Source organism: Penicillium vulpinum, assembly GCF_028829585.1.
Source record: "Penicillium vulpinum strain IBT 29486 chromosome Unknown utg000001l_segment0_segment0, whole genome shotgun sequence".
NCBI classification, from domain to species: domain Eukaryota; kingdom Fungi; phylum Ascomycota; class Eurotiomycetes; order Eurotiales; family Aspergillaceae; genus Penicillium; species Penicillium vulpinum.
This window is the reverse complement of record NW_026643241.1, coordinates 1,983,111-1,996,767: the sequence shown is the minus strand read 5'-3', so window position 1 is coordinate 1,996,767 and position 13,657 is coordinate 1,983,111. Positions and strand designations below refer to the sequence as shown.

General features: G+C 48.6%; 7 protein-coding genes across 7 annotated transcripts; 3 read left to right on the top strand and 4 right to left on the bottom strand.

Moving 5' to 3' along the window:
• Positions 1 to 373: 373 nt before the first annotated feature.
• N7479_000740 (uncharacterized protein) lies at positions 374 to 799 on the bottom strand (the record flags this gene model as incomplete). The annotated part of the gene is made up of 1 exon (XM_057248438.1): positions 374 to 799. One exon carries the CDS (start codon positions 797 to 799, stop codon positions 374 to 376), a length of 426 nt encoding a protein of 141 aa, XP_057112870.1.
• Positions 800 to 1,276: 477 nt separating this feature from the next.
• Positions 1,277 to 4,028, bottom strand: N7479_000739 (MIF4G domain-containing protein; the record flags this gene model as incomplete). The annotated part of the gene is made up of 2 exons (XM_057248437.1): positions 1,277 to 2,463; positions 2,519 to 4,028. The coding sequence occupies 2 exons, from the start codon at positions 4,026 to 4,028 to the stop codon at positions 1,277 to 1,279; spliced, it is 2,697 nt and encodes an 898-aa protein (XP_057112869.1).
• Positions 4,029 to 4,274: 246 nt separating this feature from the next.
• On the top strand, positions 4,275 to 4,774 carry N7479_000738 (signal recognition particle 14 kDa protein; the record flags this gene model as incomplete). The annotated part of the gene is made up of 2 exons (XM_057248436.1): positions 4,275 to 4,301; positions 4,400 to 4,774. 2 exons carry the CDS (start codon positions 4,275 to 4,277, stop codon positions 4,772 to 4,774), a joined length of 402 nt encoding a protein of 133 aa, XP_057112868.1.
• A 679-nt stretch (positions 4,775 to 5,453) lies between these two features.
• N7479_000737 (uncharacterized protein) lies at positions 5,454 to 7,634 on the bottom strand (the record flags this gene model as incomplete). Its single annotated transcript, XM_057248435.1, has 1 exon — positions 5,454 to 7,634. One exon carries the CDS (start codon positions 7,632 to 7,634, stop codon positions 5,454 to 5,456), a length of 2,181 nt encoding a protein of 726 aa, XP_057112867.1.
• A 335-nt stretch (positions 7,635 to 7,969) lies between these two features.
• usgS (transmembrane protein UsgS) lies at positions 7,970 to 9,467 on the top strand (the record flags this gene model as incomplete). The annotated part of the gene is made up of 5 exons (XM_057248434.1): positions 7,970 to 8,027; positions 8,281 to 8,387; positions 8,441 to 8,613; positions 8,668 to 9,061; positions 9,111 to 9,467. The coding sequence occupies 5 exons, from the start codon at positions 7,970 to 7,972 to the stop codon at positions 9,465 to 9,467; spliced, it is 1,089 nt and encodes a 362-aa protein (XP_057112866.1).
• Positions 9,468 to 9,949: 482 nt separating this feature from the next.
• On the top strand, positions 9,950 to 11,416 carry N7479_000735 (acetamidase/formamidase family protein; the record flags this gene model as incomplete). Its single annotated transcript, XM_057248433.1, has 5 exons — positions 9,950 to 10,024; positions 10,075 to 10,093; positions 10,159 to 10,447; positions 10,507 to 10,783; positions 10,838 to 11,416. The coding sequence occupies 5 exons, from the start codon at positions 9,950 to 9,952 to the stop codon at positions 11,414 to 11,416; spliced, it is 1,239 nt and encodes a 412-aa protein (XP_057112865.1).
• Positions 11,417 to 12,104: 688 nt separating this feature from the next.
• Positions 12,105 to 13,477, bottom strand: N7479_000734 (Peptidyl-prolyl cis-trans isomerase D; the record flags this gene model as incomplete). Its single annotated transcript, XM_057248432.1, has 5 exons — positions 12,105 to 13,045; positions 13,109 to 13,195; positions 13,253 to 13,262; positions 13,327 to 13,391; positions 13,462 to 13,477. 5 exons carry the CDS (start codon positions 13,475 to 13,477, stop codon positions 12,105 to 12,107), a joined length of 1,119 nt encoding a protein of 372 aa, XP_057112864.1.
• Positions 13,478 to 13,657: the final 180 nt, after the last annotated feature.

Genomic DNA, 13,657 nt, shown 5'->3' with positions numbered 1-13,657 from the left:
TGTCACCGTCTTTGGCCGAGACCTAGTCCATATATGCTGATTTGGGGGTCGGTTGCTGAAAATGCATGTGGTCAGCTAAACTCCATATGGCTGTTTTGTACATGCCATACCTGTCAACCCCCAGATTTGTCTGTACCATTAGGCCACTGTCTGACAGCACCACTGGTGGTTGTTTGCACTGGGAGTCACACGCAATTTGAAGTAGACTTGGCGGGGGCATGTCTGAAGACGATATAGCCTTCTTGAGGGTGGAATGCATGCATAGCATCTCTTCGTAAATTGAAACTTGCATGAGCCGTGATTCCCTTGTATCCTGCCAGTTATATCTGCCCAGGGGTCAATAATCACATCTTCAAAAATATCCGGCCAGACTCTATACCCACATCAGCAGTGATGTCTGCAGAACATTTTGAATCTGATCCAAATGATTCTGCATGTCTTGTAAACCATCTTTCTGAAAGTAATACACGCCCTTCTTCAGTTGAGCACGGACTTTGTCCGGGAACGCCTCTGACTGTGCAGGCTTGAACCGGCCTACTATTTTCCTGAGTTTTTCGATCGAACTATGCATTTTTATAGCTTTCTCTTCGAGATCGGCAGCAACTTTTGGTCGTGTCTGTTGTAATTCCTCTATCGTGTCACGTAAGTTCTTCAATAGCATGCGAAGAGCTTCTGCTTTGTTCCTCGTGTTTTGAACCTCCTCGTCGTAGCCCCGCCATGTCTGGCTGTAAGAGACGATCCCCTGGCATACTTGTAAACCGAGCGATATGATGCCGACGGCGGTACCTGCGAGGTCCATGTTTAGCGATGCGATGCGTCGATATCGAATATGTTCATTAAATTTTTTTTTTCGAAGTCATATTGAAGGCTTCCATGTGGAAAACCTGCTCATCGCCGAGGAGGCGGTGCTAGCCTCATGCAGCGTGGTAAGCGTGGCCCCAATCAGGTCTGGGGGGAGCTTAGCAGTCAGCTAAAATAAGATAACAAAAATTTGCATTGATTGTTCAGAATTCTAGAAACAAACTGTTAGGCCATTTAGTACTCCAAGAAACTTCATATATTGGTCGAACAGAGTAGTCGCAGTATATTAGGTATGTAGTCTGTCTGCTATATTGTAACAGAGAACATTATTGGTTTCTTCCTTCCCTTGTTCCAGATGAGCAAATTTCTTACTGGTTTTGAAGCTGGCAAGAGAGTGGAAGATAAACAAATCATGAGCAGCGTAATAACTTGGGTATATTCTATATGCAATTGCAAGATGAATCCAATGCAATCCTTAGTCCGCCACAGCCTTAAGGGCATCCGTAGCCACATTGCATCCCCACCGAACTAGTTTAAGTTCCTCAGGGGACACAATATCAGTCTTTGCGACAACCTTTCGCACGAAATAAATAAGGCCCTTGGCAATGTGCGGTGTTTCCTTGACACTCAGGAAGATTTGCATCAAAGGCCCTTCATTCTTCTCAGGTTCATCTGGCGTGGAGCTCTTGGACTTCTTCTTTTTCTTGGACTTTTGGGATTGTTGGATGATGCTGATAATCAAGACTTCGACAAAAGTCTTAGTCTTGGGCTGCAGGTATGCGAAGTTGAGATTCTTCAAAATGCTCAGTGTCAAGCTGCCGTCCACAATGAGGGTGCTAAACATCTTGGCCAGGTTGACGACGGACTTCATGCTGACACCGTTCTCCTCATCGTCTGGATCGAAGTCGTTGTCTTCATCATCGTCCATATCACCTCGCTCGCCCATCTTCTTGAACACATTCCAGAGTGCAAACATAAAGGACATTTTGATGCGTCGACCCTGCTCACCGCAGATACGACGCGCAATCAGAGAATAGTATGGGTTGTGGGCCTGTTCCTCCATGGCACAGTGTAAGAGGACACGGGGAATTTCAAACTCCTGCGCCCGCTTGAGACGAAGCTTCATGAGTCGAACATGTGCATCTTGGAAGTCGTTGGCAGACATGATGGCAACGAAGATCGACCGACGAACGTCTGTGTTCATGCGGTGAGCTCGGGCGAGAACTCCAAAGTCGGGCTCGGCATCGCTTTCATCGTCTTTGGCTTCAGGCTGGGTCCTTTGTACATCAGCCATTTCCCGCTGCGCTGTGACAAGGGGATCTTCCTTCCAGCTTGCGCCGACCAACCACCACTTGCCCTTCTTGGAGGAGTTGTGGATATCGTCACGGGAGATGTTGATAGGTTCGGATGCGCGGATCGTCCGAGAATTGTTCAAAGAACCCAAAATCTTGCGCATTTTGGTAATGTGTTCTGTGGTGATACCTGCACCAACTGCGGCTGAAGCTTTCGAGCGGTTGTTTTTCAAATCAGTAATGAGGTCAATCATAAACTTTGTTCGAACAGAAAGACGGTCCTCGCCAACTTTTGCGACTGCGGGCTGAATGAGCAATACGATATCCTTGAGTGCAGATGGATCATCGAGTCTGAGTTGAGGGCCAGAATCTGCGTACGTGTTAGAGGGCTAGTAGGTTTATCATGGGTTAAGTATATTACTTACTTCGAATGACCTTGAGCAAGAGTTCGGTGTTTGGTTCCGTAATCTCCTGCACGAAAAGACGAACGTAGTCAAACATCAAGGAAGAACCGATGACATGGAAGTTATAAAGTTGCGAGAGAAGAGAAACCAAGTTGCTGGCTTCTTTTCCTTGGAACTTTCCATGCTCGTCACCGTCAGCATCCAATGTTTCGACAACCGTTTGGACAATCTCCGCGCCGAAGTCCATTCCCAGGAGCTTATATAACGCTGCAATGAAACCTGCATGCAAAATAAGGAAGGTGTCCTGAAGGGCAGCTCTCTCACAAATCAAGCCCATCAGTAGGTTGACCAAAGTAGATGTGACATGTTGGCGTGGGTAATCGCGGTAAAGCTTTTCGAATTCGGCGACAATCGAGAGAATATTGGCCTCAGACAGCTTATTGAGATGTCCCTGGGCCTGGCGCTTGAGACGAGTGAGAGATTCGCTTTCCGGATCGGAGCGATCTCGTAATGAAGGTGGAATGTACTTTTGAGCAGTAGGTTCGGGTTTCGTGACTGGGGCGATATAAGGATTTTCTTTCTTTTTTGGCTCTTTGCGCTCTTCCTTGTCGAAACCTTCGAAATCACTGCCTTCGGCATCCTCGTCGGAATCATCGCCCCCAAAGATTTCTTCGTCGAGATCAATATCCTCGGCGCTATCAGTTTCGTTATCGCCCTTTTCGAGTTGTTGGGCTTGCAAGCTCTTGGCCTTGAGTCTCTTGTTTCGTAGCCATTCATCGGCTTCTCGTTTGCGCTTTTTACTCTCATCCTCTGAGGCATCACCACCGGTACCACCCAGGTCTCCCAATAAATCATCCAGTCCATCGTCCTCAAAGCCCTTTGATGGTTTGCCTCCTTTCTTGAGACCAAGCTTCTTCTCCAATGCAGCAATCTCGGCATCGTCTCGCGCCAGCTTAGCTTTGATCGATCCGGGAATGTGTGCCTCAGTTTCTTTGAGTTCATCCTCGTAGGTGTCATCCTCTGACTCCTCGTCGGACTCATCATCTTCATCTTCGTCCTCGTCCTCGTCCTCATCCTCATCAAGGTCAATTTCTGACCCGAACCCGGACTCAGGCTCAGACTCGGACTCGGAGTCTTGTTGAACCGCTGCTTTCTTTAGGATCGATTTTGGCTTCTTCGCAGCCTCTTTCGTAGATTTAGAATTGGTCTGCGACACACTAGGTCCCTCGTCGAGATCCATGTCGTCTGAGTTGAGGTCGAGATCCTCGTCTCCCATTTCTTCATCGCTGTCATCTTGAGCCGGCTGTTGCGGTTTTTGCTGAGGCCGCTGCTGTGGACGCCCGAAGGTCTTCTTGTTCGGCGGGGCAGCATGTCGGGACTTCTTCTGCGTACGCTCATTTTGGCGGCGTTCTTTGCGCGAGGCAGGTCCGTTGAGGCGACGCTTCTTGTCACCGTAGACATCGCGGATTCCGAGCTCGGATCGTAGATCGCGAGGCAAGGCTGTCGTGTTATGCCGAGGGCGGGGAGGCATCTTGTTCCTCTGAGATATTTTGTCTACTCTCAAAAGAGTTCAAATGTCGGTCCTCAATATCAGGTACCCCGGGCGGTCGGCAACTTTTTTCACTTTTCTGCTGCCCCAAAACAAAGGCGGAGAGACACCCACAGCGGAGTTTCTCCCCCACTGTTAGTTGTTCCCAGCTGTTAATTGCATATCAATCATCTGCTCAAGCTTTTGGATCCCTTAATTATCACGGGACTCACACAAAGATTTTCAAATATGGCTCCTCATTTGGGACACGATGAGGTAAATATTGATATAGGTGTTACATGGCCGCTACATCTCCGCACATGCGACCACGAACACCAGTTCCAAGCTATATCACTAACACCGATCACCTCTAGTTCTTCAAATCTCTCGCCAAACTGCTCTCCCAAACATCCGAACAAGTCCATGGCTCGGTAAACCTCACTCAGAAACCTCTCATCGATGTGCCCGGTGCCACTACCACAAACTCCCAACCATCTATCCTCATCCGAGCCACTGATGGAAACACCAATACGCCAAACACCAGGGAAATGAGCAAGGAAAGCAGGGCCACCTATAAAAAGGGTCAAAAGATCAAGCTCTCGACTATCGTCAGTCCAGATGATATTGAGGCGTTCTATGTTCGCTATGCCGAGGTCTGCAAGACAGGCATGACGGGGTTGAAGAAGAGAGATCGCCGAGGCCGCAAGGCCAAGACTAAGGGCGGAGCTGCTAAGGTCACAAAAGCATAGATTTGCTCTTCGATCTATTCCCAGATGGTACCATCGTCTTTGTGTACTCGGCTCAGACCTGACACACGATATGTTTGATGGCTTCGATTTCTCATGCATTAGCTGGCGTTCGATGGCGGTTCTAGCTTCTTGTTCGTAATTTTTCAATGCGAGCTTCCTATCAAGTGTACATATTCCCCTATGCTTGTTACTCACGGGCGCTGTGTTTGTTTATACGAGTCCTGTTCGACGGGAAAAGGAATGAACGGCTTTTAGTATTACAAGTTGGGTATACCCCTATTTTGTCAGTATCTGTAACATATTTGGTGGAATTATGTAGCCCAGGACCAATGGCGCTGGATAGACCTTATAGTTAGAGAACAGTCTGGAGATTGAAAGAGCGTATTTGTATCAATTAATTATTCGTTTCTGATGTGACTCCCGGATTCCCTTGAATGACATGCAACGCTAGAATACAGAAATTGAGTAGAATACAAACCATGCCATATGTCCACTCATGAGTCGTGCAAATCAGTCCCGAATATCATAACAAAGAAAACATTAGTTAGAAGTGTCTGTGTAGGAGGGGTGATACAAAGAGTAAGTATTAAATCGAGCGTAAGATGGGCGCAAAGATCCAGATAACGAAGTGAAAAGAATAAAAAAAAATTAAAAGGTCGGCGGAATTTCAATCATGCACCTAGTCCAGATCCCAAGGATCGAGTTTCTTGAAAAGTTCAGCATCTTCGTATTCCGAAGAAGTCTGTGGCTCCAGTGGAAAGCTGAAGTCATCCTCTTTGGCTGGATCCTTCTTTGTTTGCTGGGGACGAGAATGTGGCTTGCTCGGTGTGGAGCTGTTGGTCGGGTGGATAGTTGGGTTGATGACAATGCGCGCAGCGATATGAAGGAGAATGACAAAAAGATAAGCTGGGGGAATTAATACTAGGGTGATAGCCTTGGAAATGAAGGATGAGCCATCACTGGATGGTTGGTACAATGCCGAAGAATGAGGCATAGGAGAAACGTCACGCTCTCTTGTCGCGTTTGACCGGCGCCGGAACTCGGCACTCATGTGGTCGAAATCAGTATTCAACACACTGGTTTTGGCATGGAAGAGCGGGCGTATTTGAGCGTCCGAAGACGCATCGGTAAAACGACTGGGTGGGTTTCCATTGCTTGCACGAGTCACTGAGGGTGAGGTATCCGAGAATGCATCTGCGAAGCGCCTGGGCAGAATATTTGAACTTGTATTATGCATCAATGGAAGACCGGACGCGCTGGTTGGGGTTGGGATGTTATCGGTGTGCAGCATCCTGAGTGTTGGGAGCTGTGATCTTTCACACTGACCCGCTGGGGCTGATTCCAATCCAGAAATAACGCGTTTTGTGCTCGAAAGATCAAACATCTCCATTGGCTCCGGCAGATCATGGCCTCCCACGGATGTAGGATGAGTAGAGACCGAATCAGGCGACTGAGGCTCAGGCGAATGGAATGACTCGGGGCTGGACGCAAACGAGATATCATGGTCAGCCTCCAGTGCGGGCTCGGCAGCGGGTTGAGTTGGTTGAACTGGTTGAACTTTTTCGACGCTCATGAGGTTCCCTTCCAGTGATACCTCGGCTTTGGCTGGACTGGTGGGTCCAAGAACTTCCTCCGAGGTTTCAGCCATCAACGCTGCGTCAGTATCGACTGGAATGATAGGATCTGCTTCAAGTGCAGATTCGCTAGAAGGTCCAGCTTGTGATATAGCTTCTGGTTCAGATACAGGCAAGGCCTTAAGCTGCACTTCGCCTTTAGATTCGGCATCTAATGCGGCTTCAGATTCAGACCCCGCTTCAGCTCCACCGTCGGCTAGAAGCTCAGATTCGAGTTGGTCTGCAACCTTGACCTCATGGTCACCTTGAAGTGCAGCATCGGTATTGGTTGCGCATTCTGCCTTGAGCTCAGGTTCAAATTCACGGTCATCCTCTGCGACTGTTGTAGCCTCAAATTTTGCAAGCAGGCTGGTGAAAGTTTGCGGTGTTTCAGTCATCGAGCGCTTAGAAGGCCCAAGATGTGGGGAAGGACTCAAACTCTCAACAGGAGAGGATCCCTGGTCGTCGGGAATCGCCTCCAAAATTGTACCGTTCGCTTTGTTTGAAGTGAAACAGCTGTCATCAGTTAGGTTTCCGTCCGTGTCGTCTCCAGTGCTTGCGGAATCGATCCAATCCAATTTGGCTGAGGAGGGCGACGATGTCTCTTGTGGAGGTTCTAAAATAGTCGGTACCCTTTCTCTCCGAGCTTTCGGCTGCCAGGCCTTTTTGCGCCGAGGTGCTATCGCGTCGCTCGGGAGCTCGACACTGAAAGAACGTTTGAAAGGACATGGCGTAACCTCATACCGAAGCACTGTTGGCAACGCAGTCTTTAGATTCCGCACCAAACTCTGGTCATCTTCCGTCTCGTATGGTAATTCAATGCGATAGTATGTAAGAGGGCGAATCCGTAAAACAAATTTCGAGACCCCGTCAACACACCAACACTGGGAGTTTTTTAGGATCGCATGGACGACATTTCCACATTTCAAGAAAGCTGTTGAGCCATGGACCTTTTCTAGTCTCAGTGGCGCTGTTGCGACCGTTCTTTCAGTCGCAGAGCGCCAAGGGAGTGTTTCGATGGTATCAACCGGGTAGTCGAAGTCGGACGGTGCGGAACTGGAAGGAATAGGGGCAAGTGCTCTTGGAGAAAAATGCACAATTTTTGCAGACGGATGATAGAAAATTACATGTTCGGGGGTATTCGGCACGCTTGAGCGACGTTGCGCGAGTGGGTTTAACTTGGTGGGAAGGGTGAGAGAACGGCGAAGGGATTGTATCTGACCTAGCTCACTTGGAGACTCAGGCATGGTTCATGGATGCGATCAATAAGAGATCTAGGAGAGTATGTAAAGCAATTAAAGTAGTAACATGTTTGTACAAGATACTAATGCGAGAAGTCAGGGTTTCCGATGCAAGAAACCCAGGGAACGGGGCTTATCTGTAATGCGCGGGGAGACGCAGTGTTGCCTCAGGCCATGAAGATCATGTGACCATGTCGCAGCTTTCAATGGAGACTAGGCATCACAGTTATTTCAGTTTCACTTTGAAGAATGCATTGTTGCTAGATACTTAGCTATTTTGACACATCTGGCGTTGTCCACCGTGCTATTTACCCGGATTTCCCTCAGGATTGAACGCCACAATGTCGAACTTCGAGCCAAACGCCGTGATCCGCGGCTTCCAGCTCACAGTGGTAGGCAGTACGTCACCCTATGTTTTTGTTTTTATTTCCCGACCACTCAGAGGGACTGGTTTAAAATACCTAGACGGATTCCTGGCTACACAAGAAATCCTATCAATCTCTCCAGAGCTATATAGCATCGGAGTAGGCCCTGCCAAGACTTGTATCAAGGAGCTCCTTGTTGTTTAGCCAGCCGCCTATTGTCATTTGCCTTAGAATGACCCCCCTGAATGGGAAATGGATTTTGAATGCTTGCTAACTGGGCTTTGCAGCCGTTCGTGCATTATCGAACCCTGAACTATTCAAGTATGACCATTTCCGCCAAGCAGCTTTCGCAATAGCCATCAGCATCGTGATCCAATTGATCATCCAGATTCCAGTATGTTTCCAAACTGCTGCACTCATTGGGGCTTATTCTGACTATAGTCCAAGATCCTCAGCGTAAGATTCTCTATCTACGTCTTATCATGGGTGGTCAATCTGGAGCAGGCTGTCTGGGACGACAAGCTTCTCAATGGATTGGAATTTATGTCCAAGTCTGTCCTTCAGGTACCATTCTTGCTCATGACCCTGATGCGATATGTGACGCCTACGCTCGATCAAATGTACGTCCTCCAAGCAACCGACTCCTTAACAGTGTCCGCTGACCATCTCACTAGCTTCATGCAGTCCATCCACTGGGTGGACACCACATACATCCAGAAACATAAATCTGAAGATCCTCGGCACCTGCGTTCTCTATACTACCCCAATCTGTCTCAGTACTCTGCCAAGGGCGGCTCCAGTGTTTCTCGGCCATTCCCCGAAGCACTGAAGTCATTCTTCAATCGTTATACAAAGAAGGTTGGCATGATGCTTGGTCTCTATCTTCTGTCGATGGTTGTAATCATCGGTCGGTTCGTCATGCCTGCAGCAACTTTCTACACATTCCGAAGCCACGTTGGCTCGACTCCCGCAGCTGTCATTTTTGGCATAGGCTTGATTCTGCCGAAGACGTACATTATCATGTTCCTCCACACCTACTTTTCTTCGCGCAGTCTGATGCGTGAACTTGTAGGTTCAGCTACCCTATCATACTAAGAATTATATTAACAGCCTCTAGCTCGAACCCTACTTTTGTCGCATTAAGTTCACAGCCGAGCAAAAGCGTCGGTGGTTCCGCGACCGCGAAGGTGTTCTCTTCGGCTTTGCCTTCGCTTTCACGGTTCTTCTTCGCATTCCATACATTGGTGTGCTAATGTATGGCATTGCTGAGGCATCTACTGCGTACCTTGTCACCAAGATCACCGACCCGCCTCCATCTCCTGCTGAAAGTGCAGACTTCGCCGAAAGCCAGGTTACCTGGAAGAACAAACATGATTTCTTGCGCTTGTCTCTCGATAATCTTGACAAGCTCAATGTCGACATAGCCGAGCACGGTGATAAGGACTCTGGTTCCCCCGAGAAGAAGTTTTCTTGAGAGCCGTTGGCACCAAGACTTCCACAACAAGGGTTTCATTCTAGAATTAGAGATGGCCTCGTGAAATTGCACGGGTACCATGCAAATCAAAGCATTATTAGCATATAAGACGACCATCCCAACATGTGTTTACTAACCTTCTTGGGAAGGAGCCTTATTTACAAAAAATAGATTTCACCAACAATCCATGCATATGTACATAGAAGGCTTGGTATTCGAATCGGGCTTATCAACCCGGTTCTAGGCGAGATAAAGCGATGATAAGCCAGATCTCCAACTCTCCCTGTAACTATTACATATTCCGACATATAAATGAATACTAGGTAGGACGTCTGCGGGGTAAAGCCGTTATCATGAGGGGCGCCCAGGATATCGGTATATTTAGGGCTCCGGACTTCCCAGCCCCGGGATTTATACTCTCTGCAACCTATAGCTACTACCTCAATCACTCTCAACGACTAAGTCCGGCAATACGTACAAATATGGGTATCAAGGGAATCCGTACAGCTCTAAAGGTCGACCTCGATAAGCCTGCGCGTGAACAGCCTGGCTTACATGTATGTTATTACGTTCCTCGAGTCGTGAAACATTGCTAACTCCCCGATAGAATAGATGGCACCCAGATGGTATGTCAAGTCTAGTGGTCTCATTGAAAACAGGTTGCTCTGACACAAGCTCTCGCACTCTCCAGTACCGGCCTTTGGAAAAATCGCCAACAATGAGGTTGTTAAGATTGAGTGTCTCGATTGGACCGGAGGTCAGATTGGAAATAACGACTCAGCGGATGATGTCAAGAATGTAGATCTAACTCAGATCCATTACTTATCTGGTCCGTTCGAAATCGAAACCGCAGAGCCCGGCGATGTCTTGGTCGTCGAAATTCAGGACGTCCAACCATTCGAGGAGCAACCGTGGGGATTCACTGGAATCTTCCACAAAGAGAATGGAGGAGGTTTCCTAGACGAGCTGTATCCCGAGGCGTATGTCAATATTCATATCATGATATCATGACATATATCGGCGCTAACGGGTCTCATAGAGCCAAGGCGATTTGGGACTTCGAAGGAATCTTTTGCTCATCTAGACATATTCCCCATGTTCGGTTTGCCGGACTAATTCACCCTGGAATCATGGGTTGTGCTCCATCGGCTGAAGTTCTGGCCGAATGGAATCGTCGAGAGGGAGAGCTAATTGCAGCCAATACTGTTGCTGATCGAATCGTCGCCCAACCACCAAATCCTCATAATACCCATGCTGGCACTGCGACTGATGAAGTCAAGACCAAGATCGCTAACGAGGGTGCTCGGACTATCCCAGTGAGATATTATCATGTACAACGAAACTGAACCATAAACTCATATGTCTACTAGGGCCGCCCCGAACACGGAGGTAATTGCGATATCAAGAACCTCTCTCGCGGATCGAAAGTATATCTCCCTGTCCATGTCTCAGGTGCTAAGTTCTCAGTCGGAGACCTACACTTCTCGCAAGGCGATGGCGAGATCTCCTTCTGTGGAGCCATTGAGATGGCCGGTATTATCACATTGAAGTTCTCAGTCATCAAAAACGGCATGGCGAAACTAGACATGAAGTCACCAATCTTCCACGCAGGACCCGTAGAGCCGCAGTTTGGCCCTGGGCGATACCTGACATTCGAGGGATTCTCAGTCGATGAGAATGGAAAGCAACATTTCCTAGATGCAACAGTCGCCTACAGACAGACCTGTCTCCGGGTTATCGAGTATCTCCGGCGCTATGGCTATAATGATTATCAGATATATTTGCTGCTCAGCTGTGCACCGGTGCAGGGTCATATTGCCGGTATTGTGGATATCCCAAATGCCTGTACCACTATTTCGCTGCCGATGGATATCTTTGATTTCGATATTCGGCCTGAGGCGGATGTGGTTAAGAAGGAGATGGGAGCTTGCGCTTTTGTGACAAAGTAGGGCGCCTGAGATTGGGAGGGAGACAACATTGAATATGTGAAATTTTGATATCTCAATCGATCTCTGTATATGTCATCGTTCTTGTCCTCTCCAATTTCTGGTCATTTATCTCCCTCTACATTCTAGAAATCTGTCGCGTATCAGGATCACCAAAGCGGGTTCAAGTAGACCCCTAGTTACGATTGACTGTACTCTCTACTCGCCTCTGAATCACGTCCCATCTTAGATGTTAGCAGTCTAGGAGAAAAGTGAGAAAGGGACTTGAAGTAATCAAAGGCGAGATTAGATGCGATCCAAAAATGATCAGAAAAGGTGAAACAGTGTATCCAATATATTCTGAAACGCCGGCCAATGTTTATCAGCATAGGGATAGGTTGCATAGATCTAGTTGTAATACTCCGATTTTCTAGGTTCTGTCAAGATCACACTTGAAAAATATAATTTGGTACTTTTTGGAGGGAATTTTATCCCCGATGATTTGGGTAAATCTTGCACTTTAGACCTGACATGCCGTGTCACAGGAGTCTACCGAGTAGAAGGGATTACAGTATGGACTTCGCACAAAAAACAAGGCAAATTGCCTGAATGATGTGATATCATACATCATGGGTCATTGTTGGACGAGAAGACCACGTCGTGAATCGTGATGGAACAAAAGGGAAATGGGAATGAATCAACTTCATACCGTTCAAGAGAAGAACTTCCTGGCAGCGGCCTTATCCTTGGCCTCCCGGTCCTTGACAGTCTTCTTGACCTTGGCGATCTCGTTGGTGATACCGGCATCGCCAGGGGCCAACTTCAAAGCCTCGTGGAGATCCTTCAGCGCGAGATCCTCCTCCTTCAGACCCTCGTGAGCAACAGCACGACGGTAGTAGGCCTTGGCCCTGTCGGCATCCTTAGCCTTGGCAGCATCGGCAACTTGAAGCGCATACGTAGCCCAGTTCTGAGCCTGGTGGAACTTCTCGAGCTTGTTGGCGAGCAGGGAAGAGTTGGAGTGCAGGGTGAATCGGAGTGCCTTCATCTGCTCGCCCAGCTCCTTGGGATCATTCTCTTCGGGCTCGGGGAACTCGTTCAGATAGCGCAGACCCTTCTGGTACTTTTCGAGACCCAGGTTGAGATCACCACTCTTGAAAGCAGTGTTGCCGAAACCCTTAAGCTCGGAAGCGATCTTGAAGCAGAGAGGAGCAGTAAGCTGCTCGCCCTGGTGGTCCTCGGTGAAGTCCTCGTATGGGTCGCCCGTCGCATCCTGTAGGCGCTTGGCCGCGTTCTCGTACTCCTCGCCGGAAAGCTCGCCGCAGTCCACTATGGTGACGTCCTGGACGGGCTTGTCGGACTGAGTCTTCATATTCTCGACCTTGCGAATCACACTCTTGCCGTTGATGACCTCACCGAACACGACGTGCTTGCCATCAAGGTGGGGAGTAGGGACGGTGGTGACAAAGAATTGACTGCCGTTGGTGCCGGGGCCGGAGTTGGCCATGGAGAGCAGGAAGGGACGGTCATGCTTGAGGTCGAAATTCTCATCGGGGAACTTCTCGCCGTAAATAGACTCGCCGCCGGTGCCGTTGAATGCAGTGAAGTCACCACCCTGAATCATGAACTGCTTGATCACGCGATGGAAAATTGAGCCTGAATCGGGGCGCCGCGGTTAGTAGGCGTCAACGCTAAGGGAGCGGGGTATTGGAGACGTGCCTTTGTAGGTCAATTCCTTGCCCTGGGTGCCAATGCCCTTCTCGCCGGTACACAGAGCCCGGAAGTTGTCCGCAGTCTTGGGGACAACTGTTGCTGTTGTTAGTCATGTTCAAAAAATTGTCAAGGGAGAAAATCATGTCGTACCATCGTTGAACTGTGTGACGCCCATATGTTAGATGCGATCCAGACTCTGCATATAGAGAGTGCGGGCAACTTACCAGCTCAAATATAACCCGACTAGGCTTGTTGTCACCGATTTGAATGTCAAAGAAGACACGAGAGCCTACAAGCTTGTTAGTAACTCGACTCCATCCTTGCATTTCGCGGGCAGCTGAACCCCGCACTGAACGTACGCTGAGCTGTCGCCATGGCTGTGGAATTCAGGGAGAGAAATCTCGAAAGTGGAGAAGGATACGAGAGGAGAGAAATGAAGTTGATATGGTAGAGAGGTGGAGGTGAAAGAAGTGAGCACTGTGGGGGAGTGCGGCACTGGTGGTTCAGGAAGCTTCCATTGCGGGCACCCCAACTCTATGTTCGGACCACGCGATT